At 44.2% G+C, this 24,848-nt stretch overlaps 1 protein-coding gene across 2 annotated transcripts in view; it reads right to left on the reverse strand.

Annotated features, from left to right (window-relative positions):
• The window catches only part of CYTH1 (cytohesin 1), a 670,960-nt gene that overhangs the window by 559,659 nt on the left and 86,453 nt on the right, over positions 1–24,848 (reverse strand). Inside the window, exon 1 of one of the 2 annotated variants that reach the window (XM_069199670.1) lies at positions 6,050–6,383. The exons of the other annotated variant lie outside the window; for it this stretch is intronic. Coding sequence (XP_069055771.1) covers positions 6,050–6,077 — 28 coding nt within the window. The 5' untranslated portion in view covers positions 6,078–6,383. Of the gene's footprint in view, positions 1–6,049; positions 6,384–24,848 lie in introns of those variants that run through there. 2 annotated transcript variants of the gene reach the window in all.

Below are 24,848 nucleotides of genomic sequence, written 5' to 3' on the forward strand. Positions count from 1 at the left end.
GTCACTCAACTTAACTGCAAAACGCAGCATACTGGCTGGAATATAAAACTTGAACTTATCTTTTGTGTAACACGGACCCTTACCAATTAGAGTTAAACTGGCCAAACACAAATATTTGAAACTGACCCGCTTGACAATCCATAACCCATGAAGAGTATACCATCTTAGGGAATCCAAAGACATCCTCGGCCATTGTAAGGCCAGTTTTGCAACCACATTCTGAATATGCTATAAGCACTTAAGTGTGCCTACTGCATAGCCTACGAATAAGAAATTGCCATTCCAAAGCTCCTTAGCTAGGTCTCTGCTATGCAAATAGTCATACACACAGACCAGGCCATTCCTCAGCAGAGTCCTCAAAAGCACACCACTTGGCTGTTTGAGACGCGTCCAGAGATTTACCAAAGTCTCACATGACAGTTAGTGTCCAGAATAGATACCAGTCAGTCTCCCAGTTTCTCACCACTAACTTGGTCAGAGACTTAAGTGCCCGTAACAAATAAAGTGACCTGCCTGCCTCTGTCAATCCCAAACTATTACACACAACTGTGCATATCCCACCTGTGCATTCCTGAATAGTTAGGAGCTTAACAACACCTTGGCTTATCCAACTATAAGATTAATGCAGTTTCTTCTCTTAAATGCATGTAAGAGGTCACGTGTTACACAGTCAATCAAGACTCTGATCTTTAGCCAAATGCTGTTGCATTTGTGGACTTCTACTTTCCTTTTAAAGTTTACATACGGGCTGAAAACTCTTTGCATTTAAAGAGCTGCTGTTTTCTAAAAACCCAAGAACTCAAGTCAAACATGACATGGGGCAGTCATGCTGCGATGAAACAAACAACCTACCAGCAGAGGGATGTTGAGAGAACCTTGGTAAAGGAATTACAAAGTCTGGGATATGCACGGGTGGGGCAACTAAACTAAGCAAGCCAAGATAGCCTGAATAATTTGAAAGAACCAGTACATGCTAGTGACTTCTGTTCATATACCGATACCAGCTTAACATCAGTTATCAAGTCTGAAAAACAAGAGTATGTGTTTATTGAGAGTGCAGAGAAATAGCTCCGGTGATTTCTCCAAAAATGACTGTGTCAGACCATCTACTTGAAAGTCAAAATACATTTGTTGTAATTGGGTTCAGGACTCAAAAAATCTACTGGAACACACGCTATGGTGAGTTTTATTTTATGAGGTTGAGCTATTTTTAGATGCTACTCGCCCATTCTGGTGACTGGACAAAGAACAGGTGTTCTCTTTGGTCAGAAACTGAATTAACAATTAAGATACATTTTAATCTTATTCTTGTCACATTTGCTCTGTGTTCAGAGACAAAGGTCAAAAGTCAGTTTGTCTTCTTGAAATGCAAATACTTTTCCTTGTGACTGCAGAGTTCCATGATTTTGTATGGTGAACTGTCTGAACTAAGTGAAATGAAAGGCTGTTGGTAGCAGTTTTTTCCTAACACACAACATTTATATAACTAAGTCAAATTTACAAACATTTCAAAATATATTTCAGTAGCTGTGAAAGACCATTTTTAGTACTTCTGTATGAAAAAAAACATATTTGAATAGGATGAAAAAAAGTCTGAAAACTTTACTTGGTGATGTGCAAATGATAAATGTTTTCTGAAACCCTAGTTTCACATGTTATTGTTAATAAACTATACAGCTTTATCAGTAAAGCTGCAAGTCAGTAGGAAAGTTAATGGACATTTCTTGGAAATTTACTGTCTGTAAATGACAGTGCTCTACCACATCATGCTTTAGTAATATATTTATTAAAAGTGAGTGTTTAAACATAAACTGAGAAAAACTCCTGCCCTGATGGCAAAGCTATTAGTAAACTAAGAGGCAAGTCATGCATGGATCATTTGTGCCCTATGTGTGGGCTACATTAATATACATGGAGCAAATGTTTAATGTATGTAATCAAACAAAAGGATTTTTTTTACAGCTGAAATGCTGAACTCACATAGTTGAAGGTGCCCTCATATTGTGAGAATGAAGAAAAAGGTGACTGTAAAAAATACAGTATTTGCCTATGATCACACCATTTGAGGTGCTTTTCCGGGTCAAGTACATTACAATTAGATCGAGTAGATTATTCAAGCTATTCAACCTGCAGGCCTAGTAACATTTTTTGGATTTTTCAAGGCCTGGGGTTTACAAACACCAGCACTGTATTTCATCATGACATGGCAGGTTGTTAGAAGTGTAAAGTGTCCCAGTATTCTGTACATATATGGGATAAAGTACCCCTTGGAGTACATTATAAGGATATTGCAAGTCAGAAGAATTCCATCACCATATGCAGAAACAAGGCGGAACTCCTTTTTAAGGCTGTGAAATTCTGAGGTGACTTACAACATCCTTATAATGTAGGGCTGAGGGTACTTTATGCCTTATAAAACATGGTCACACCATCACCTTTCCCACTTACCACTTAAATCCTTGGTGAGCAGCTCTTTCACAGAAGACAGAGCATGTTTGCAAACAAGAATAAAAATAGAGTCACAGAATCTTAAGTGCAAAATTGAACATAAAAAAACTTTGATAACTGTTGCACAAATATAGGAGAATCGGTTTAACACAAGTCATTTAAAAAAATGCTAATTATAAACATACAGAAAGATTCTAACTTTTCTATAATTTCCTTTGGAGTGTAAAAAATAAACATTTTGCTATACATCTCTTTTCAGATTGTCATTGTACACCTAGAAAACAGAGCAAAAGTATGAAAAGCAAAGTTTTGTTTTTGCCGTTTAAACAGCTGCTTCTAATTTTGCTCCATGACCTGACCTGCTTTTCACCTGAGCTGCTGGATCTGGCAGCAGGCATTGTAACGTCAGAACGCGACTAATAAGTTATTACAGTCGAGTTCTGATGTCATTTCTTTATAATCAGTGACTGAGTGCATCCCAAGTCACTGAATATAAAGAAATTAGAGACAAGCTTTTAATACAGGGATTGCAGAATCCCAAGAACTATATATTTAATAACATATAGTTTCCTAACAACCCTGTCAAGAAATACTAGGGACAACCCTGTAAATGATACACTTGTGACTCTCCCATCTTATTGTATTTTATACAATACAACTTTAAGAACCAAGACCCATATTTATACTTTTTGACGCAAACCAGCGCTAGCGCTGGTTTGCGTCAAAACGTATAGCCCTGGCTACCCCCAATCCTGGACACCTGCCGGGCATCATATTTATGGATTGTCGCTAGCCGGCGATAAGCCCGGTTAGCGTAAAAATTCCTGATGCTAACCGGGTGGGGGAGTCGCAGGGGAAAATGGAGATTGTGCGTGAGAGAAAGGCGCTAGTCAGGTTAGAGTCAGAAAACTGATATTAACCTGATTAGCGCCATTCTATCTACGCACAACCCTATAGACATTACTCCTGTCTTAGGAAAGACAGGAGTCATGCCCCCCAGCCCAATGGCCATGCCCAGGGGACAGGTGTCCCCTCGGCATGGCCATTGGGCACAGTGGCATGTAGGTGGGCCCAAGTTAGGCCCTACCTATGGCACTTTGAAAACAAATTTAAAATACTTACATGGACTTACCTGGGATGGGGGTCCCCCCCACCATACTTAGGTGTCCTCTAGGTGTGGGTGCGAGTGGGTGTCTCTGGGGGCAGGGAAGGGCATCTGTGGGCTGTTTTCATAGTCTCTCACCATGGAAAAAGGCCCACATGTCCCCTAATGCCAGCCCATACCCAGGCGTTAAATAATGGCACTAAGCAGGCTTAGCATCATTATTTAACGCCCTCCTCCTCCCATGAGTGAATTCAAAACGGGAGGATAAATATGGAGCTAGGGCCATAGCGTGGGTTATGCCCGGGAACGTGTACCTTGCATCTCATTAACGCAAGGTAGTTTTCCGCAAGCAAAAACCAATGCAAACTCCATAACTTTGGCGCTAGACGTGTCAAGCGACAAAGTATAAATATGGAGTTAGGTTTGCGCTGATTTAGCATTAAAAAAATAACGCTAATTCGGTGCAAACCGAGTATAAATATGGGCCCAGGTTTGGAATTTGGCAGGCGGGTTGCTTTGTCACAGGCGTGACAGGTGTCCCATCTGTCATGTTGCAATGTCCACTGGATAAAATGGACATGTGATTCGGTGGACTGTATGTCTGTTGCGTTTGTGACAGAGTGACCCCATTCGCCACATTCTAAATCAGGCCCCAACTCTCAACAGATTTAGACTCGATAGATCATCTTCCTTATACAAATAATGCCTTTCTGGCTAATACGTAATCTTATATACGTATTACTTTACTCCTACTGTACAAGACAAAACAAATGACTCTCTCGAATACACTATTCTGTCTCACCGTAAACCTCTCTCAATCCATCCTCTATCTCCTCTCTCTGACTCATCCCAAACCTCATTCTACTACTATGATCTCCGAAGTAACCTTTGCTAGACCTTTCCTTCCTCTATCCCTCCTGGTTCACCCCAAACCTCAGTTTACTATTATGACCTCCCAAACAACCCTACTAAATTCTTCCCTCATGTATAATTCCTTTGACTCATCCCAAACTTCATTTTACTACTATGATCTCCCGAGTCTCCTTCTACAGACTCTTGCCTCCTCAATCTCTCCTTTTATTCATCACAAACCATATCTTACTGCTATGATCTCCCAACTAACACTTTATAGACTCTTCCATCTGTCTACTATACTATTCAATCCAAACAGACTCACATGTCCACCGCCCAAATTAACTCATATTTCCCTATACTAATCCACCACTAATCCTTTTAGGTTCCGGAATAGCGTGCTACTCACCGAAAAGCTACCACATCAGGGGCAGTAAGCGCTATATACATACAAATTACAATCTTTTCTAATGGCAGCACAGGCAAGAGGAGATGCAGTCAGTGTCATACTTTTTACTGCAGTGCTAATTTGTGCCCAATGAGCTAAAGGCATTCAACTCAAAGGGGGACTGCTGCAAACGCAGCAGCACAACCAATGCACTTTTCCTGTGCCAAGCTGCTGCCTCCCTGGAAGCTAGAGGATTAGAGGCCGACTTTAAGCCATATCCCGGCCTCCACCAAGGCGCCCTGCTCCAAATGCTAGGACAACCAACGATCAGGAGTTTCTGACGACACTTGAGCACTGGCTTACGACAGATATCGTATTTAACTATTTAAAACAGCGCACCGTTGGAGACAGCCATACCTTCGCATTCAGGCAACAAAGATGTACTCTGCCCTGTAACTTCACAAGTAAGCCAACACACAAACCTATAAATTAACGTATTCATGTTTTCAAGCCAAGGAAAAGTGAAGAAAATGTGTAGGCTATCAAAGAGCAATAATATACGTCCTATGTGTAAGATAATAAGTAAAACAACGTCTATTCAACGCATTTTGCATGTATAGTACTGTAGGTTATGTGTAATTACATTATTAATTAGCATTTTAACAAACACAATAAACACTGCATTATTTTTGGCACTGGATGGCTATTGATTGTGCACAATAAACTGACTTATTTTACTGCAACTGGAATTTGTGACTGACACTGCGCAAGAATCTCCACAGCAAACTCAATGAAAAATATTACCAGAGGACAAAACCAATAACTGTGGTTTACACGCAGTGATCTGAAAAAGTGATATTATTTTCTACGAGTTTTCATGTTGTGTTGTTGAAACCTCTGACTAGCAGTTTGGAAACACCGGGGCCCTGCAGTAGCTGCATACATTACCGGAGTCATCTTATTATTATTGAGTTCGGCTTTATTGATACCTAGACACTTACGTAATAAGCGCCTGAAGCGCCTTAGCTTTCAAACAGTGGGTCTATCTGTGACTATTAAAGTAAACCAGAAGAGCAGTTTTTATGTCTACATTTTTGCGGTTATATGTTGAGTTGTTCTGTTTTTCAGTTATGTTGTTTTGCAGCTCTTGGCCATGTTGTAGCGAATTTTTTTTTAGATTCTGTTTCAAAAGCGCAGTACATGAAGCAGTCCGTAGTGGAGCCCCCGCCCCCATTGCCTGTGGAAGTGTCACTCACCGTTCCCCTCTTCGCTCCTTAGTACCATCGTCGGCCCTGTTCAGTGGCGCTTCAGTTCTTGTTAGGCCTTGTATTAGCGACGACGGATTAGTTTGTACAGCTGGGATTGGGGTCGGAGGGGTGGTTTGGGGGGCTTCGCCGCCTACCAAGTTACGCCTCGTTTCCGCGTGGGGAGGGTGGGCAGGTGCTGTTCAGGTGAGTGTGATGGGCACAGCCTTCGTGGGTCTGGGTAGCGCACGGTCTTTGTGTTGTGGCTCACACTCCCTGGGTGAGCTGCAGGAAGCACCTTAAACACCGCAGGCACACTCTCGAACACAAGCCGCACAGCTTCCCTGCTTAACCCCAGTGACAAACCCGCCCACACCGCTGTACGCCAATCGGCAAATGGCCCGGACGGGCGTCACGGACTCACCGCACCCAAGCGCCATGCAGAAAGGGGGCACCACACCCTTTTCCTGTCACACTGGCCTAGTCTTCTGTTTCAGTGCGAAACATGAAGCTTAACCCTTTCTCAACCACGTCGGAGCTTGACGTAATTGAGAAGCAAAGGAGATGCGAAAGTACTGCAACACTTCCCTCCTCCACGCAAATTCAACAGGCAAGGAGAAAGCCCACACGATTTAGGTCCTTCGTTTGCTTATCCAGTTTATGTTCTCAGACAGACGAATTGCTCCTTAGTTTTATGTTTCGCAGCTTTCAATGCTTAAAGTTGGTTTAAAGTTTTAGTGTGGGCCCCTGACATACTTAATTACTCGGTGAACTACACTGAACAAAACCAATGACTGCTAGAATACATTGTAATTTTTTTGGCTAATAAAATATATTAACTGTTAATGGCTAGACGAGCCCTCCAATGGAGGGTCACTACAGATCTAGGGGTTTCTGACCTGGAGACACCATTAGCTGTCGTCAACCTTTTGGCTTAGTCAGTGTTCATTTTGTTTCGTCACGAGTTTTGCATAACTTTTTTGATGGGGAACATTCTGCGCTCTCACCATACATGTTAAAAAATGTATTAAATGACCCAAAACGATTAAAGTACATTTTTTGTGTTAAAAATACATTTTACCACAGTAGCTCTGGCACTTGACAGAATCACTTTGTGCACGTCCTTGGGAAAGGGAAAAATGCTTCACTCACATTGAAGTCAACCAATTGGCTGAAGTGAGCTGTACTGGGTTTAATGAAAATGTGAATGATACTGTAACAGACAAATGGACGAAGAAGTCTGGCTGAAAGCCATATGCATATATTATACATCTAGTTTTAGTAAAATCAAAAGGTCTTGCTAACGCTTCATAAATAAACACACATAGACATGGAGTACCTTTGGGTTAGCTCTCTTCATCCATTGATTGTTAAACTGCAATTCACATTTCGCTTCTACCCACCGCACATTTCAGCCACTGGCTCTCTTGTACTGAGAAGTAACAGCATTTTACCTCTTTCTTGTGTATCTGTCAAAAAGCAGTTTACTTCAGCGCTAGAGCAGGTGGGCTAGTGCTTTACTTTGACATTTTTTAAAATTCTATAAGTTTTTTTCATTGACTATATTGTGTGTTTAAACAAAGTCCTCAAGTAGCGCTATTTAAGGTGTAAATGTAGCAGCACCAGCCAGGTTGAGGGGCTTCAATTGCAGTGTGAGTTATCTAGTGGGAAGTATATAATGTCTACCTATTATAGGTAACAATTACAATTTTAAGCAGTGCCCAAACATGTAACTCTTTATGTAGGTAATATGCTTCTGCATTCATAGTGTAAAACAGGAATTGACTACCCAAAAATGAAGGAAACACTTCATAGGAGCAATAAATAGCTAGACAAAAAATACTGATTGTGTCCTGGGTTTCTCATTTGTGCATTTACACCTCGAGAAGAAGGGACCTGTTTGTCTGCTGGTGTTAAGTAATCTACTGTGTTCAATACCATGTTTACCGATGCCACAAGAAGTAGGCCTCCTGAACTATCCCTATATCCGAGGCACCTCAAATATGAGTAGTACGTCTAACCTATTTGTGTGTGCCCTTTACACTTTTGAAATTATACTCAACCCATAATGAGAAAGCCGGGCGCCATGATAAATTCTATAACGATTTGTCAAAGATAAGACCAGTCAAACCTTTTTTTTTGTGTCAACCATAAGAGCCACCATCACAAGCTTTACAATTTAGTCATATAGATAGCATCTCAGGGATCAGTATACGATGGGGCATAGCTTACCACAGGAAAAACATCTCTCCTGATCAGACGAATTACAATGTTTATCCTTTGGAAATATTCCTGAATATGTTTTCATGACTATCTTGAGTAATGAAATAGGACTGTGAGATGCACAATACATGAGATGTTATTCTTTTTTTGCAGGAACTATTAGAGTTTCATGTCGAGATGATAGAATAACCCATGAACCTTTTACAAGTTTTTGAGCATGAAATCCCACAATTTTACTTTGAAGGACTCCACCAATACCCAGTAAACCTATCTTGCACTAATGCTGTCCTGTTACTCTACTTATTTCTTCTACAATTTCTTCTTTAGAGTTTTTATTATCCAGCAGAATAAGATATCATGGCCCCAACAAACACTGCATTCTGGTAAGACGATATTCAGGAGTGGGGAAGAGGCGATAACACAACCACAAATATTTAATACAAATATAATACTACTATATCTGAATATATTGAGATTAAACCCGACAGGTCTGTCACTGGCTCCAAGCTGCCTATCTAGACATGGTAAGTTTTCCTGGGTAATTTAAAATCTGAGGAGGATGCTTCTCGTGAGGAGTGTTGTCCAAGTCTGGGTTGCCATCCATGATGGGTAGAGATTCAGTGAAATGACAAGTAGAACATCCCACAAAAATATTCTTCCTGGCTTTTATAGTGCTATAAAATTATTCAGAAGAGGGAATATACAGAAGTTTCACAGCTGGGGTAGGACTCACCAACTAATAGTGCCCACCAAGCAAACACCAAAGTATGGATGTTTTTTGGGGAAAGGAAGGGTGGGTTGGATACACAAAGAGATGGTTCAGTAGTAAATATGTTTTTTAATAGCCCAGTTCAGAACATCCAGTAGATAATTGTATTAAATGTAACCACCTGGCATGCCTACAGTCTTCTGAGGAGGAGTAAAGATAAAATGTTGTGAAACGCTCAAAAATATCAAGGTTTTTTTTTATTCTTTGTCAGAACTGGAGGCTCAGATTATGCTTCTCAAACTTTACTGCAAATTTTTCAGCAGTCAATTAAACGGAAAACATACAACTACTTTTCCCTTAAGCCCAGCAACCAATCAGGGCACACCATCCTCTATATGAGCGTCAACCCAGAAAGTCTCTCCTCTTTCTTTGGTGCTGCAGCAGCCAAAGTTAAGCACCATCCTGCACATTTTTCTTTCCATATTAAGTGCTCAAGTTGTAAGTGCTTGTACTTTGCCATATTGTAAAATGCTGTGATTGATAATCTCTGTTGCTTATACACGCTTTTACATTACGACTCTTCCTGTGAGCTCCACGCTGCCGATCATGCATCCCCTGGTCGCCAGTTTACACCACGTCTCCAACTCGGGCAGTCCTCTTTCTGTCCCACCTCCAGCAGGCTAATCCCCGCCTGGCAGCCTCCTCGTGACAGCCGCACACTGCTAGTAATCCTTTCTGGCCTTACCTGCACACATTTGCTGACCACAAATGGCCGTGGTGGCGCGTATCTAACCCCTTTTTTGTGGTATTGATTTTTTCCACAACTTGTGCCAGTCCTGATTTGCCTGACTTTGCGCTACATGCTCTTAGCATAGCACAGTGTCTCTATTTCATATATAGCCCTACAGAGCCTTAACACATTTTTGGAAACAACTGCTCTTGTGGTGAGAAGGTGCAAACCTCTGGACAATCCACTAGACTAGGGTCTCTACATTCCCCCTCTCCCCTCTGCCCCCCCAATCTTACTACCTGGTACATCCCTCCCTCTTCCAACCCCAAATATTCCTGGGGTATGTGTTTCCTGGATGCATCCTCAGCTGTGGATCAATCTGGCTCCTCCCAAGACCCACTGTAGCCCTGTACTGCAGAGGAATTTCGTTTGGGGGAAGAACTAGTTGAGGCCCTTGACATCTCCATCCAACACTCATTTAACAAGGCAATCTTCCTGGGCCCTCTGCACTACCGAGCTCTCCAAGGCCTCAAAAGTCATCATCTCCAGGGGGATTTGTCTCACTTGGATCTGGTGCCCCTGACCCAGGAAACCAGAGACAAGATGAAGTGATGGTTACGTCACATGACAGCGTCATACCGGGCATGTGATCTTCAGGTCCCAACTGGACATCATCAATGAAACGGATGGGAGCAGATGGGGATGGGATACCCCTTATGACTCGCTTCCCATTGAGGGTCGAAAGGAGGAGCTGCAGCTTCACATCAAAGGAGGAGGCGGGCCTCCATATCAACTGCCTGCAACTCCTGGGTGGGTCTTTAGCTATCAGAGCTCTACCCCTCAGAAGTTTTCAGGTTGCATTCTCTTGCGGATGGAGAATATGTCAGTCAGCTATTATGTCAACAAACTGGGGAGCACCAGGTCTCGGATGTTGTTGGAGATTGCCAAATATTTTTACCCCTTTTGTCTGCAGTGCAAGATCTTGGTAATCTTGGAGCATCTCCCTGGTCATTCCAATGTGATCGCTGACTGGAACTCCAGGTTCATGAGGGATGCCAGCAATTGGAGACTTCAACCGCCTCTCTTCGAATGGCTTCAACATATGTGGGGTCTTTGACATATTTGTTTGCCTCACGTCTCAACAGTCAGCTTCTGCAGTTTTTCAGCTAGAGGCCGGGGCCTCTGGCGTGAGCAGCAGATACTTTTTTGAGGACTAGAGTCAGGGTTTAAAGGCACCTTTTCTCCTTTCCTGATGATTCCTCTGGTTGCGGCTCCAGTGAGAGCTCAGAAGGTGAACTGGGTGTAGGAGGCTGGACTGGCTTGTAGTGAGTACCAAGGGGTACTTGCACCTGGCCCAGTTATCCCTTATTAGTGTATAGGGAGTCTAGCAGCTTAGGCTGATAGATAATGGTAGCTTAGCAGAGCAGCTTAGGCTGAACTAGGAGACGTGTGAAGCTACTACAGTACCACTTAGTGTCATATGCACAATATCATAAGAAAACACAATACACAGTTATACTAAAAATAAAGGTACTTTATTTTTATGACAATATGCCAAAGTATCTTAGAGTGTACCCTCAGTGAGAGGATAGGAAATATACACAAGATATATATACACACAATAGCAAAAATATGCAGTATAGTCTTAGAAAACAGTGCAAACAATGTATAGTTACAATAGGATGCAATGGGGAAACATAGGGATAGGGGCAACACAAACCATATACTCCAAAAGTGGAATGCGAACCACGAATGGACCCCAAACCTATGTGACCTTGTAGAGGGTCGCTGGGACTATTAGAAAATAGTGAGAGTTAGAAAAATAACCCTCCCCAAGACCCTGAAAAGTGAGTTCAAAGTGCACTAAAGTTCCCCTAAGGACAAAGTAGTCGTGTTAGAGGAATAATGCAGGAAAGACACAAACCAACAATGCAACAACTGTGGATTTCCAATCTAGGGTACCTGTGGAACAAGGGGACCAAGTCCAAAAGTCACAAGCAAGTCGGAGATGGGCAAATGCCCAGGAAATGCCAGCTGCGGGTGCAAAGAAGCTTCTACTGGACAGAAGAAGCTGAGGTTTCTGCAGGAACGAAAAGGGCTAGAGACTTCCCCTTTGGTGGACGGATCCCTCTCGCCGTGGAGAGTCGTGCAGAAGTGTTTTCCCGCCGAAAGAACGCCAACAAGCCTTGCTAGCTGCAAATCGTGCAGTTAGCGTTTTTGGACGCTGCTGAGGCCCTGGAGGGACCAGGAGGTCGCAAATTGGACCAGGAGAGAGAGGGGACGTCGAGCAAGACAAGGAGCCCTCTCAGCAGCAGGTAGCACCCGGAGAAGTGCCAGAAACAGGCACTACGAGGATGCGTGAAACGGTGCTCACCCGAAGTCGCACAAAGGAGTCCCACGTCGCCGGAGACCAACTTAGAAAGTCGTGCAATGCAGGTTAGAGTGCCGTGGACCCAGGCTTGGCTGTGCACAAAGGATTTCCGCCGGAAGTGCACAGGGGCCGGAGTAGCTGCAAAAGTCGCGGTTCCCAGCAATGCAGCCCAGCGAGGTGAGGCAAGGACTTACCTCCACCAAACTTGGACTGAAGAGTCACTGGACTGTGGGGGTCACTTGGACAGAGTCGCTGGATTCGAGGGACCTCGCTCGTCGTGCTGAGAGGAGACCCAAGGGACCGGTAATGCAGCTTTTTGGTGCCTGCGGTTGCAGGGGGAAGATTCCGTCGACCCACGGGAGATTTCTTCGGAGCTTCTGGTGCAGAGAGGAGGCAGACTACCCCCACAGCATGCACAAGCAGGAAAACAGTCGAGAAGGCGGCAGGATCAGCGTTACAGAGTTGCAGTAGTCGTCTTTGCTACTATGTTGCAGGTTTGCAGGCTTCCAGCGCGGTCAGCAGTCGATTCCTTGGCAGAAGGTGAAGAGAGAGATGCAGAGGAACTCGGATGAGCTCTTGCATTCGTTATCTAAAGTTTCCCCAGAGACCCTAAATAGCCAGAAAAGAGGGTTTGGCTACCTAGGAGAGAGGATAGGCTACTAACACCTGGAGGAGCCTATCAGAAGGAGTTTCTGACGTCACCTGGTGGCACTGGCCACTCAGGGCAGTCCAGTGTGCCAGCAGCACCTCTGTTTCCAAGATGGCAGAGGTCTGGAGCACACTGGAGGAGCTCTGGACACCTCCCAGGGGAGGTGCAGGTCAGGGGAGTGGTCACTCCCCTTTCCTTTGTCCAGTTTCGCGCCAGAGCAGGGCTAAGGGGTCCCTGAACCGGTGTAGACTGGCTTATGCAGAATTGGGCACATCTGTGCCCAACAAAGCATTTGCAGAGGCTGGGGGACGCTACTCCTCCCCTGCCTTCACACCATTTTCCAAAGGGAGAGGGTGTAACACCCTCTCTCAGAGGAAGTCCTTTGTTCTGCCATCCTGGGCCAGGCCTGGCTGGACCCCAGGAGGGCAGATGCCTGTCTGAGGGGTTGGCAGCAGCAGCAGCAGCTGCAGTGAAACCCCAGGAAGGGCAGTTTGGCAGTACCAGGGTCTGTGCTACAGACCACTGGGATCATGGGATTGTGCCAACTATGCCAGGATGGCATAGAGGGGGCAATTCCATGATCATAGACATGTTACATGGCCATATTCGGAGTTACCATTGTGAAGCTACATATAGGTAGTGACCTATATGTAGTGCACGCGTGTAATGGTGTCCCCGCACTCACAAAGTTCAGGGAATTGGCTCTGAACAATGTGGGGGCACCTTGGCTAGTGCCAGGGTGCCCTCACACTAAGTAACTTTGCACCTAACCTTTACCAGGTAAAGGTTAGACATATAGGTGACTTATAAGTTACTTAAGTGCAGTGTAAAATGGCTGTGAAATAACGTGGACGTTATTTCACTCAGGCTGCAGTGGCAGGCCTGTGTAAGAATTGTCAGAGCTCCCTATGGGTGGCAAAAGAAATGCTGCAGCCCATAGGGATCTCCTGGAACCCCAATACCCTGGGTACCTCAGTACCATATACTAGGGAATTATAAGGGTGTTCCAGTAAGCCAATGTAAATTGGTAAAAATGGTCACTAGCCTGTTAGTGACAATTTGGAAAGAAATGAGAGAGCATAACCACTGAGGTTCTGATTAGCAGAGCCTCAGTGAGACAGTTAGTCACTACACAGGTAACACATTCAGGCACACTTATGAGCACTGGGGCCCTGGGTTACCAGGGTCCCAGTGACACATACAACTAAAACAACATATATACAGTGAAAAATGGGGGTAACATGCCAGGCAAGATGGTACTTTCCTACACTGGGTTCTTCAGACCCCATTCTGGAGAGCTCAGTCCTGGTTCCAGGCTCTGATGGATCTCTCTTGCAACCTTACGGTCCAACTCCCATCTGTTCCGGAACTTCTGACGGACCCATCAGGGGTTCTGCATCCTCTGATTCTTCAGGGATCGCTTCAGCTCATGGCCTGGCATCTTTCAGGGGTGCTGGAGACTGTCTGGCCTTTCACAGTAGGCTGAGCTCTTTCTCTCCCAATCATGATCTTCAAATACCCATAAATGATATGTGTCTGCGTGGCTCAGATGGGCCTGTTAGTGAGATCCACCAGGTATTGATGCCATTAGGCAGACTGATCACATGTTGTAAACATCCTTTTCAAGTTGGCGGCAGACGGAATGGCTTATCCATCGGTCAAACAACTTTCATTCAGTCCATTGAGAAAAATCAGTTTATCTGTAGGTTTATGAAGGGTATTCGCATTTCAAACTCTCCCGTCCCTCACTATTCTCATCTTTGGGATGTGTACGTTATCCTTCAACTTGTAAAGAATTGGCCAGAGAATTCCTTATTGTCTTGCAAGCAATTGTCAGCTAAACTGACCCTTCTTCTAGGCCTCCTTTCCTGCAGCGTGTTCTCAGATGTGACAGCTCTCGATGTTGCAGGTACAGGTTTTTCGCCAGAAAGAGTTTATTTTCAAATTACAAATGTACAAAGACATTCTCGAAATGCATTTCATAACCTAGTTTTCCAGGCAGTTCTCAGCTATGTGTTGTTCAGTGCCTTAGAGAATACTAATTGGTGACTCACCCTACTGGGAGGGATCCTAATGTAGGGATCCTAATGGGCAGTTGTTGATTTCACTTCAGAAGCCTTCTGGACCCGTAACAGCAGCTACTTTAGCATGCTGGTTTAAGTAGCTACTGGCTGAGGCTGGTGTGGATGAGAGTGTGTTTGGAGCCCACTCTGTCAAGGAGGGACGGTGTCGGAATCGTTTGCCTTGGGTTCTTGTCTAGAAGACGTTATGAGGGTGGTTGATGGGCCCTCAAATTCCACTTTCAAACATTATGATAATAAACCTATTATAAAAGCCGTCTCTGTAGTAGTAAATCAGATTTGATCAAGTTTAATCTGAGCCCGGACATAGAACGAAAATGTTTCAAGCATTTGCGTCAAGAATTTTCAGTCCTGTTAAGGACACAGAGGTGAGGATTATCCCACCTGGTGTTTATTGTTGCAATGTATTGAACTGCTATGTTTGATTTGATTATTGTTACGTCCCTGTGAGTATGTTTTGGATCATATTGCAGAGATTACTTCTCTTGTTTGTCAGCTAGGCTCAGGCCAGAAGCAGAGCTGAGCAATTCCTAGATTGGGTTCCAGTTCCTGGGGAGCATTTGCCATTGAAAGCTTTTGGGTTTTAAGTACCTGGATAAATGATGTTAAAAGAACTTTGTGTTTGTTGCGAAGAAAGGAGGAGACTTTCTGGGATATAGGGGATGTGTGCCCTGATTGGTTGAAGGGCTTATGGGAAATGTAGTTTTGTGTTTTTTTTGGCTGCTGCAAAACTTGCAGTAAAGTTTGGGAAGCATAATCCTCACCTCTGTGTCTTTAATAGAATTGAAAGTTCTTGAATCAAATGCCAGGTGATAACTGCCTATTGGGGTCTTCCCAGATTAAGCACACCACCCATGGTGGTGGAGCAATCATGTAAGACAATACAGGCCTTGAAAACATTGACTCAACTGCTCCATCCTTGTTTGCCCATACATACATGCACTTCTTAGTCCTCTCTCCCCTGCATAAGCCATCCTAGTCAGACTGTTTCGTTTCTCGTTTCCATCAAGAAAATAATATTTACATGCCACATGTTGACGTGTCAAAAATGGTCTGAGCAGCAAAGAGGAGCACAAAGACGCAATACCATCACCTGAACAAATAAACTGAACCGATTGACCATCCATATTCCCTGTGATGGTCTATGCCAGAAGAAAGATAAAGCCCAGCTACATTACCCAATTGCCCCATGTCTACTGCTATTATGGCATATCTGCCACCACAATGGAAATAAGAGAGAATTAACAGATTAATCATGTGGTAAACATCAGTTTATGGTCAATTAAAATGCTCAGAAAAATCTTCCCCTATCTGTTACATGAATGGAGAGTATCTGCTATCCTGGCATTGGTAATGTCCAAGATAGACTACTGTAATGCACTGTTCCTTAATCTGGATAAGGGGCTGATAAAAAGACTCCAATTAGTTCAGAATTCCGCTGTCAGAGCGGTTCTTAATCTCCCACGATGTATATCAGTTAGAGAGAGTCTCAGGAAATTACATTGGTTACCAGTGGCGCAGCGTATCCAGTTTAAGTCGCTCTGTCTTACTTTTAAGGCAGTTCATGGAATAGGACCACGGTACCTGACTTCCAGACTCCTCCTGCATGTACCTAAAAGAAGCTTGAGGTCTTCCCAAGCTCACTTGATTCAGGTCCCTCGCACACATAAAGCCAAATGGGGAGACAAAGCTTTTACAGTAGCTGCAGCTAGAGGATGGAACTCTCTCCCACAGAATATTAGGCAAGAATCAGGTTATATGAAATTTAGGAAAATGGTGAAAACTTGGCTCTTTCCTCGTTAATTTTTTGGTACATCAAGATCAGGGTCTTTGATTTAGTTTATTTCAGTTTCTTCTACTGGATGCTTTTTTCTATCTTCATTATATCTGTTATTTTTCTTATCCTCTGTCTATTTTTTACTACAAGCTATCTTCCCAGCGCTTCGATGCTCTTTGAGTAGGAACGCGCTTTATAAATGTCGAATTACATTACATTATGGAATGTATTGTACCTAAAGACTAAAATATGTGACTAGAAAAAGTGAATTTTTACATATTTAACATATTTGGTTCCCCTCACGATTTCAAATGCTGTACCAGTTCTGAGTTACTGGTTGGTATGACCCCAACTGACATTGTGAATATGGGCTTGCCCTGCGAGTCTGGTATTGATGTTTACTGCTGAATACAAACGCAAGCTGTATACACCAACCAGAAGAACTGGGGGCTAGAAGTATGGCTGTTCTCCTATATAGTTTAGACCAGTCTCAAAGAATTGAGGCCAAAGGTTGCTGTTGTCAGTAGACAAAGGAAGTGAACAGCTGCGTATGTTGAGCACCCACTTTTTATCTGCTTAAGAAATACAAGTGTTAGACTCCGACAACCTTAGGGTGTTCTTAACTCCATGATTTTGCCTACCTCCTACATTTTCTGACCTTGTTTTTGCTGGTATTATGACTGTGCACTTTACCACTGGTAACCAGTGCTTAAGTGCTTGTGCTCTCATCCCCCAAACATGGCAATATTGGCTGATCCCCAAATGGCATATTGTAGGAAAGTAGCCTATTTCTAGCATGGTTACCCCCACTTTTGGCCTATTTGCGAGTGTGTGTCAGTGTGTTTTTACTGTGTCACTGATATCCTGCTAGCCAGGACCCTAGTTCGCATAGATAAAAACCTATATGCCAGTGTGTTTTTCCTGTCTGACTGGGATCCTGCTAGCCAGGACCCCAGTGCCCATAGTTTGTGGCCTAATATGTATGCCTGTGTAGTGCCTAACTGTGTCACTGAGGCTCTGCTAACCAGAGCCTCAGTGCTTATGCTCTCTCTGCCTTTCAATTTGTCACTGTAGGGCAGTGACTACATTTACCAATTTCAATTGGCATACTGGACCCCCCTTATGAGTCCCTAGTATATGGTACATAGGTACCCAGGGCTTGGGGTTCTAGGAGATCCATATGGGCTGCAGCAGTTCTTTTGCCACCCATAGGGAGCTCAGACAAACCCTTACACAGGACTGCCACTGCAGCCTGCGTGAAATAGTGCACACACTATTTCACAGCCATTTTCACTGCACTTAAGTAACTTATAAGTCACCTATATGTCTAACCTTCACTTGCTGAAGGTTAGGTGCAAAGTTACTAAGTGTGAGGGCACCCTTGTACTAGCAAAGGTGCCCCACATAGTTCAGGGCCATTTCCCCGGACTTTGTGAGTGCGGACGCCATTACACGTGTGCACTGCATATAGGTCAATACCTATATGTAGCTTCATAATGGTAACTCCAAATATAGCCATGTAACATGTCTAAGATCATGGAATTGTCCCCCCATTCCAAATCTGGTGTTGGGGAGCCAATTCCATGCATCCTGGGGGCTCCACTATGGACCACCAGTACTGCCAAACCAGCTCTCTGAGGCGTGCACTGCAGCTACAGCTGCTGCCACCTCACAGACAGGGTTCTGCACTCCTGGGGTCTGGGCAGCCCAGTCCCAGAAAGGTAGAACAAAGCATTTCCTCTGAGAGCAGGGTGTTACACCCTCTCCCTTTGGAAGTAGGTGTTACAGGCTGGGAAGGTGTAGCCTCCACCAGCCGCTGGAAATGCTTTGAAGGGCACAGATGGTGCCCTCCTTGCATAAACCAGTCTACACCGGTTCAGGGACCCCTTCTCCCCTGCTCTGGACAAAGGAAAGTGGATTGACCACTCCCCTGTCCATCACCACCCCAGGGGTGGTGCCCAGAGCTCCTCCAGTGTGTCCCAGACTTCAGCCATCTTGCTGTGCAAGGTGTGGGGGCACTCTAGAGGGCTCTTAATGGCCAGTGCCAGCAGGTGACATCAGAGACCCCTCCTGATAGGTCCATACCTGATATGGTAGTCAATCCCCCTCTCAGGGCTATTTAGGGTCTCTCCTGTGGGTTCTCTTCAGATTCTGATTGCAAGTTTCCTTCAGGAATCCTCTGCAACAACTTCAGCATCCTCTGACCTCGGATCAACCGCAGCCTGCTCCAAGAAACGCTGTAACTGCAACAAAGTGTCTACAAGAGAAACTTTTCTTCAGCAACCTCAGCTCTAAGTCAGCAACTGCAACAGTTTCCATGGTGTGTATGCTCTGGGGACTCCCTGTCTTCATCCTGCACCAGAAGGACCGAAGAAATCTCTAGTGGAGTGACAGAGTCACTCCCCTGCTCCAAGCAGGCACCTTCCAAGGTGACGATCGGTACCATGGGACTCCTCCCGTGACGAGCGTGCTCCTAAGGACACAGAGGGTGGACATCATCGACTCAGACTGTCCTGAGGTGCTGCTGACGCAATTTGGAGGAGGTAAGACCTTGCCTTCCCCTAGAGCGACGGTAAACCTGTGTTTTGTGTTTTGTGTCTTCTTCGCCTCATGAGGCCCCTGTGCAAAATTCCTTCGTGCACAGCCTGGCCCAGGTCCCCAGCACTCCACCCTGCAATGCTCAACTCACTGACCAGGTCATCCCCCTACACATATCGAATTCACTTTTAAGTCCCTGGTAAAATGAACTGCATGTGAGTAGTGCCTGTGCATTAAATGCTACCTGTGGGCCTGCAGCACTGATTGTCACACCCAATTATGTAACCCTTTAACCATGCCTCGGGCCTGCGACTGCAGAGCCTGTGTGTGCAGTTATATTGGGATTGCTCCCTCTTTCTAGAAAAGGTTGCAAAATGGCATTTTGTTTTGCGCAGCTGGGGTTGTGGCTTGCGAGGCAGCACATTGCTATTCATTGGGCCTACCCAAATCCCCCGACGGGTTACAAATGGTTGCAAGACCTCCATGAACAGGCAACAGCCACGGAATATCGGCTCTGCTGGGTCCGTATAGACAAACAAGTGGAGCGCAATTTGGAACTCTGGGGTGGTATGGTGAAACATCTGAGGCTGGGGGCTGAGAATGGGAAAACTGGTGTCCCAGCTTCTGTGAGCCCCCAAGTCTGACACTTATTGCCCTCCTGGGGATACTGCTTAGTGGAACTGCGTGAGAGTGGTGGGAGAGAGGACGGGGGATGCTGTATCACAGCAAGGGGTGGGGATGCATGGACGGCTTGCAAAGGCAGTCTACGTCAATTAACCACACTGATCCTGAAACTATACAGGTGGGACTCTGGGATGACTATATGGGTGTGGGCATGTGACTCGAGTTGTGGAGTACGAGACATGGTTCTCCGACTGTCTGGCCCTCCTCTCTCCCCTGCCCCGACAGCATTTAGTCACCCTATAATGGGTGGCTCTTTTTGTTCCTCCTGGGCTCCCCGCGTTCCCTCTGCTTCTCCTACTTTTGCCTACTGAAGGTTTATTTTTGAAGCTCGCTCCCACTGATGGGATTATGTGTTTTTTGCACTGCTAACCTGCCATATTGTTGTTACGATCTACTGTTGGGCCCTGTACTGCTTGTACTGTTTTTTCTGTTGTTCTCTGCAAAAATGTGAATGAATAAATTTGCACAAAAAAAACTTTATTGCATCTTATAAGTGTAATTCACAATCTGGAAGAGATAAACTTTTCAAGTTTGGTATCTCTGGAGCTCCAATTTAAAATCACAACTTACGGTGAAGTCAGATTTTAAATTGAAATTCAGAAAATGCTACTTTTAGAAAGTTGGCATTTTCTCACTTTAGCCGTTTGGTACCTGCTGCCTGTCTCTGATCACTTGTCTAGGGTGGGTGACAGCTGGGCTTTGTGTATTACCCCTAGACAGCCACATACAATGGAAGCTTAAGTGTGACTTAATGGGCCATCCTGGGGGGATGAGAAGGAGGAGCTGGGAGTAGCCTCACTTGCACCTGAATAGGCTGTGTCCTGTCCCCACACAAAGGGCTATATAACCCCCTGTAGTAAGTATGGAACCAGGACAGGGAAGGCAGGATCTCTGTGCACTCCAAAGGCCTGTCTTTGAAGTCTCCCCCATTTCAAAGGCCCAACTTGGTATAAGTAGAGGACCTCTGACACCACCACTTTAGTACACTTCTGGACATGTAAATGCTCTGCCAGAAAGGACTGCTGTTCTGCTGAAGGACTGCCACTCTGCTGGACACCTGCCTTGCTAAGCTGCCTGGGTGAGAAGGACTAGACCTGCATCACTTAAACCCAGAGTGACTCCAAGCGCTAACTTGCTGGCCCCCTGATCTGTAGTCTCAGTGACTACAAAGACTTCCAACCACCATGCTACTGCACCTGGAATCTGATATCTGTGAGTCTACCCTGCCAAGTGGTTCCACCCCAGTGCCTTGTTGTGTTCCATGCACAGTGCTCTCCAGGACCCAAGGCCAATGTGTGCCATAAGAGACCAGGACACATCCCCACCAGCTGCATGCAGCCCAGCAGGAGTCATGCTGCACACTGGTCTACGCAACCACCACTGAAATGTGCTTGAGTCCACATCCACCTGCTGCACAGATCGGCAAATCCAGGTGCATGCATCACTATAGAAAACAATAAGACTTTTCTAAACAGATAAAGCAGAACTTTGTGTCCTCCCTGCAGACCAGGTACTACCTCTGTCCTTATGTTTGGAACACCTGTGTTAGTTCCCCGCAGATGCTGTTACTAAACATTGAGCCTCCTGCATCTCTAGATTGCCTGAACAACATTTGGCAATCGTAATTTACTGCAAAGCTGTTGAGATTGCATTTTACTAAGTTTTTGAACACATTAGAGTGAATAAAATATCACATTTTCAAAACTGATCAATCAATTTACAGAGCGCATGGCTACTTTAGTGCGGATTTCCAGCACTGGCAGAGAAGAGAAGAACCACAACTTAAAGGCTTAGAAAAGCCAGGTCTTAAGCATCTTCCTGAATGCTTCTAAAGAGTCGCAGAGGCAAAGATGGAGGGGAAGAGATTTCCATAACTTGGGTCCTAACAACCTAAAAGATCTTGTTAAAATCTTTTAACAATATCTAGGCATATTTATCGCAAAGCATTCATGCGTCACCTCAGTTTCTATACATAAACACATTTCAAGAGTAAGTCTTCCCCTCTCCTTATCATTAGCCCAGAACAATCAAACCCTAAAGAAAAGGTTCTCACTTCAAAGCAAAGGAGACCATATTTGCTCTTTGGGACCGCCGGTTATATTGATATATCCTAAATTGTGAGTTAAAAGGCTTTCCACATTGCCTTCATGATCTACAGGCCCCAGAGAAATGCCCTTAAATTAAGATTAAAAAGCAGATTTGTAAGAGCCATGTGCTCACTTTGTGCACTTTACATCATTGTGGTTTACAATATGGTAGAGTTTTAGAGTACATTCAATAGCTAGAGCTTCAAGAGCAAACAGCACATGTTTGTTGCAGGGGTAAACTCTTTAAAAAAAAAAATTTAAAAAAATTATTAGATAAAACTTAACCTTTTATCTATTATTCTTGAATGATCTATTCAAATATCAGGCAATATGTTTACAGAGTGAGACACAATCCCAAACTCCAAAGAGCCAAATTATTTGTAAATACCTGACTTCTTGAATGAGCATGGTGAAGCAAGGTGTTGCCTTTGCTTGGCAATGGGACGGGCAGAACAAGGAGGAATCTGTTTCAAGACGTATCACCCATTCAGTCTCACAAACAATGGGTGGAAACACTTTCAAAGTATGCCACAAGCTGGGCCTGACAAGTGGTTTTGGTGGTAAAAGGTATGCTGTGAACACGCCCCTCTCTTTTGCACACCTCATACTTTTATATGCTGGCAGGCAATACAAGCATGTACAAAAGGGCTCTGGTTCCCTTTCCCACAAAATGTATTTCTTCCCTCCAATTTGGGAGACAATCCTTGTTCGGGCACATAGAGGCAGACTTCAGTAATATCAGAGTTTAAACAAATTAAATTAAACAGGAAAGATGCACTGTCTGTAACTGGCCCTCGTCGATATTATTACCATAACACTCGTTGGTAGGTCAGTCAATTGTATTTAAAATAAAATAGGCTGTATAACAAATCCTTCATAGTGCCTGACCCTCCTACCCTCAGCTAAGACTACTTCCACATATTTCTGGCCAACAAAGGACTCTCATTCAGACCACCATAGCGATGCCAAAGTACCTACATGCTATGGCCACTTATTGGCATCTCACAATACAGGATGGTAGTAACAAAGTCCATTCCAGCAGATCTCACCACCATGTCTCTCGCCCATGTATGCCTCCTGAAGACCACAATCTTTAAACTAAAAATCTTAGAAAGGACAAACCACTGAAGTAACTGGCTAAGTGGACTATGATAATAAAAAATAGGGAACCTACAGAGCTGTTCAAATCTGCCAGCTTATGGATACTGAAAATCAAACTGTGCACCTCTCTCTCACAGTTCTTCATCTATCACACTACTAAGTGCTTCATCCCACAATATCACAACCACACTTGGTAGTGATCAGTTACAACATGGAAACATTTTCGACATAGGACAAAAACAAGGATATAACACTTTCAACCACATACCCTACATAATGAAGCATGCCACCCATGTAGGAAAGCGCTTCAGCACCTCACACAGGGGTAATAAGCACTATCTAAATGTTACCAGACAAATCAATTGAGCAGCAACATCTTTAAATACATCTTTCCTTCCTATAAACCATTTGCTCACCATCAAAATGGCAGCAAGTACAGCCTCTCTATGAAAAGGATTTTGGCACTGACCCAGTTTACTTGCCCGTTTATCCTAACCTCATGAAAGCAAATCAAATCCAAAGGAGGCGCTTGATTGTTTTGTTTGCTCTGCACTAAGGAAGTCTGGGGACGCAGCCTGCCTCGTTACATAGTCAAGCTTCTTTCACACCAAAGAACGTCCTGCTGCACTGCAAGCATGGATAAGCAATCTATGTTTTGGAGGGCCATGAAAAGCAATGGAGACGTTCAAAAATCATCACCAGGTTACATGAGACCTACTGTTTGAAACACAGGAAAAATCTGGCGAATTTTGACGATGTCTAACCAGAGAAATCTACACATCTTTATAACATCGGTTCTAAAAGGGTTTTAACTTTCAATATATGTATATTTTTCCATTTCCACCGTTACAACTATATGATGAACTTTACTATTGGGTTCAGAAAGGAGAGCAGCGGAAACTAAAGTTGAGAGACAAATCTGCAGCAGCCACCCCTTGATCAACCACGCATTCTCACCACACTTTGTTCGCACACCCCTTGCCAAGTTCAAATCTGCCATATCACTGACTGCCTCGTTTTTTTTAGGTCGAGCAAAGCTGCTCTTTCAACGCGTTGGTATTTATCTGGGCTTCTAACCACACCCACCGCATGCCCATCACTAACACTCCTTCATGGGCTTACCCTTCAAAAATCCTTTATTTTCGTCGCTAAATGCTTTACGTTTGTCCCTCATTGGGGCAGTCTAACATGGTTAATTGCACTTTTGCAGATACGTTTGACTGCGAGTGAACTTCTTTTTCCTTTTCTGTGCTGCTTCTAGCTGATGCCATGGCACTTTGAATCGGCTCGCTTATGCAAAACTGTATTACTTTTCATTTTCACTTTATGTGGCAAGAAAAGTCTGGTTAGGAATTTATAACGCTAATAGCTCTAACTCGAGCAAAAAGACCAATTGGATTGCAAATGCTTGTTTTTCTATTTGTGGCCTATTTGTGTCCAATACCACCAGTCTCTGCCTGACACTCCCCCCAACCATCTTGGTCTACACGTGACATCCAAGATATTTAGAGCTCAAAGGACTTAAGGGCATCTAAACTCCAGACTGTCTCTTGACATATAATCCACCACTGTACTCCATTGTTTGCAAAACACTCCATTACCTGTCCTGTGCTTTTTTAACCAGTTTCTCTATTCCTAGTCTCCACACCCTGTGTAGCTATATGTGCCCTGAACGCGTTGCAGAAATTCATTTTGCTAATATAGCTTGCTTAGCTGCCAAGGAAGTTCAATATTATTTTCTTGCAGAGGAAATTCCCAGAATTATCCGCTAGGTGTGATCCTGTTTTTTCCTCCACAACGTCAAACTCTTTCTCCAGAATTCCAACAACCGGAGACAGGCCCGGCATGTGGTTTGGAGCCC

The sequence above is a fragment of the Pleurodeles waltl genome, chromosome 7, assembly GCF_031143425.1.
Source record: "Pleurodeles waltl isolate 20211129_DDA chromosome 7, aPleWal1.hap1.20221129, whole genome shotgun sequence".
Taxonomy (NCBI): domain Eukaryota; kingdom Metazoa; phylum Chordata; class Amphibia; order Caudata; family Salamandridae; genus Pleurodeles; species Pleurodeles waltl.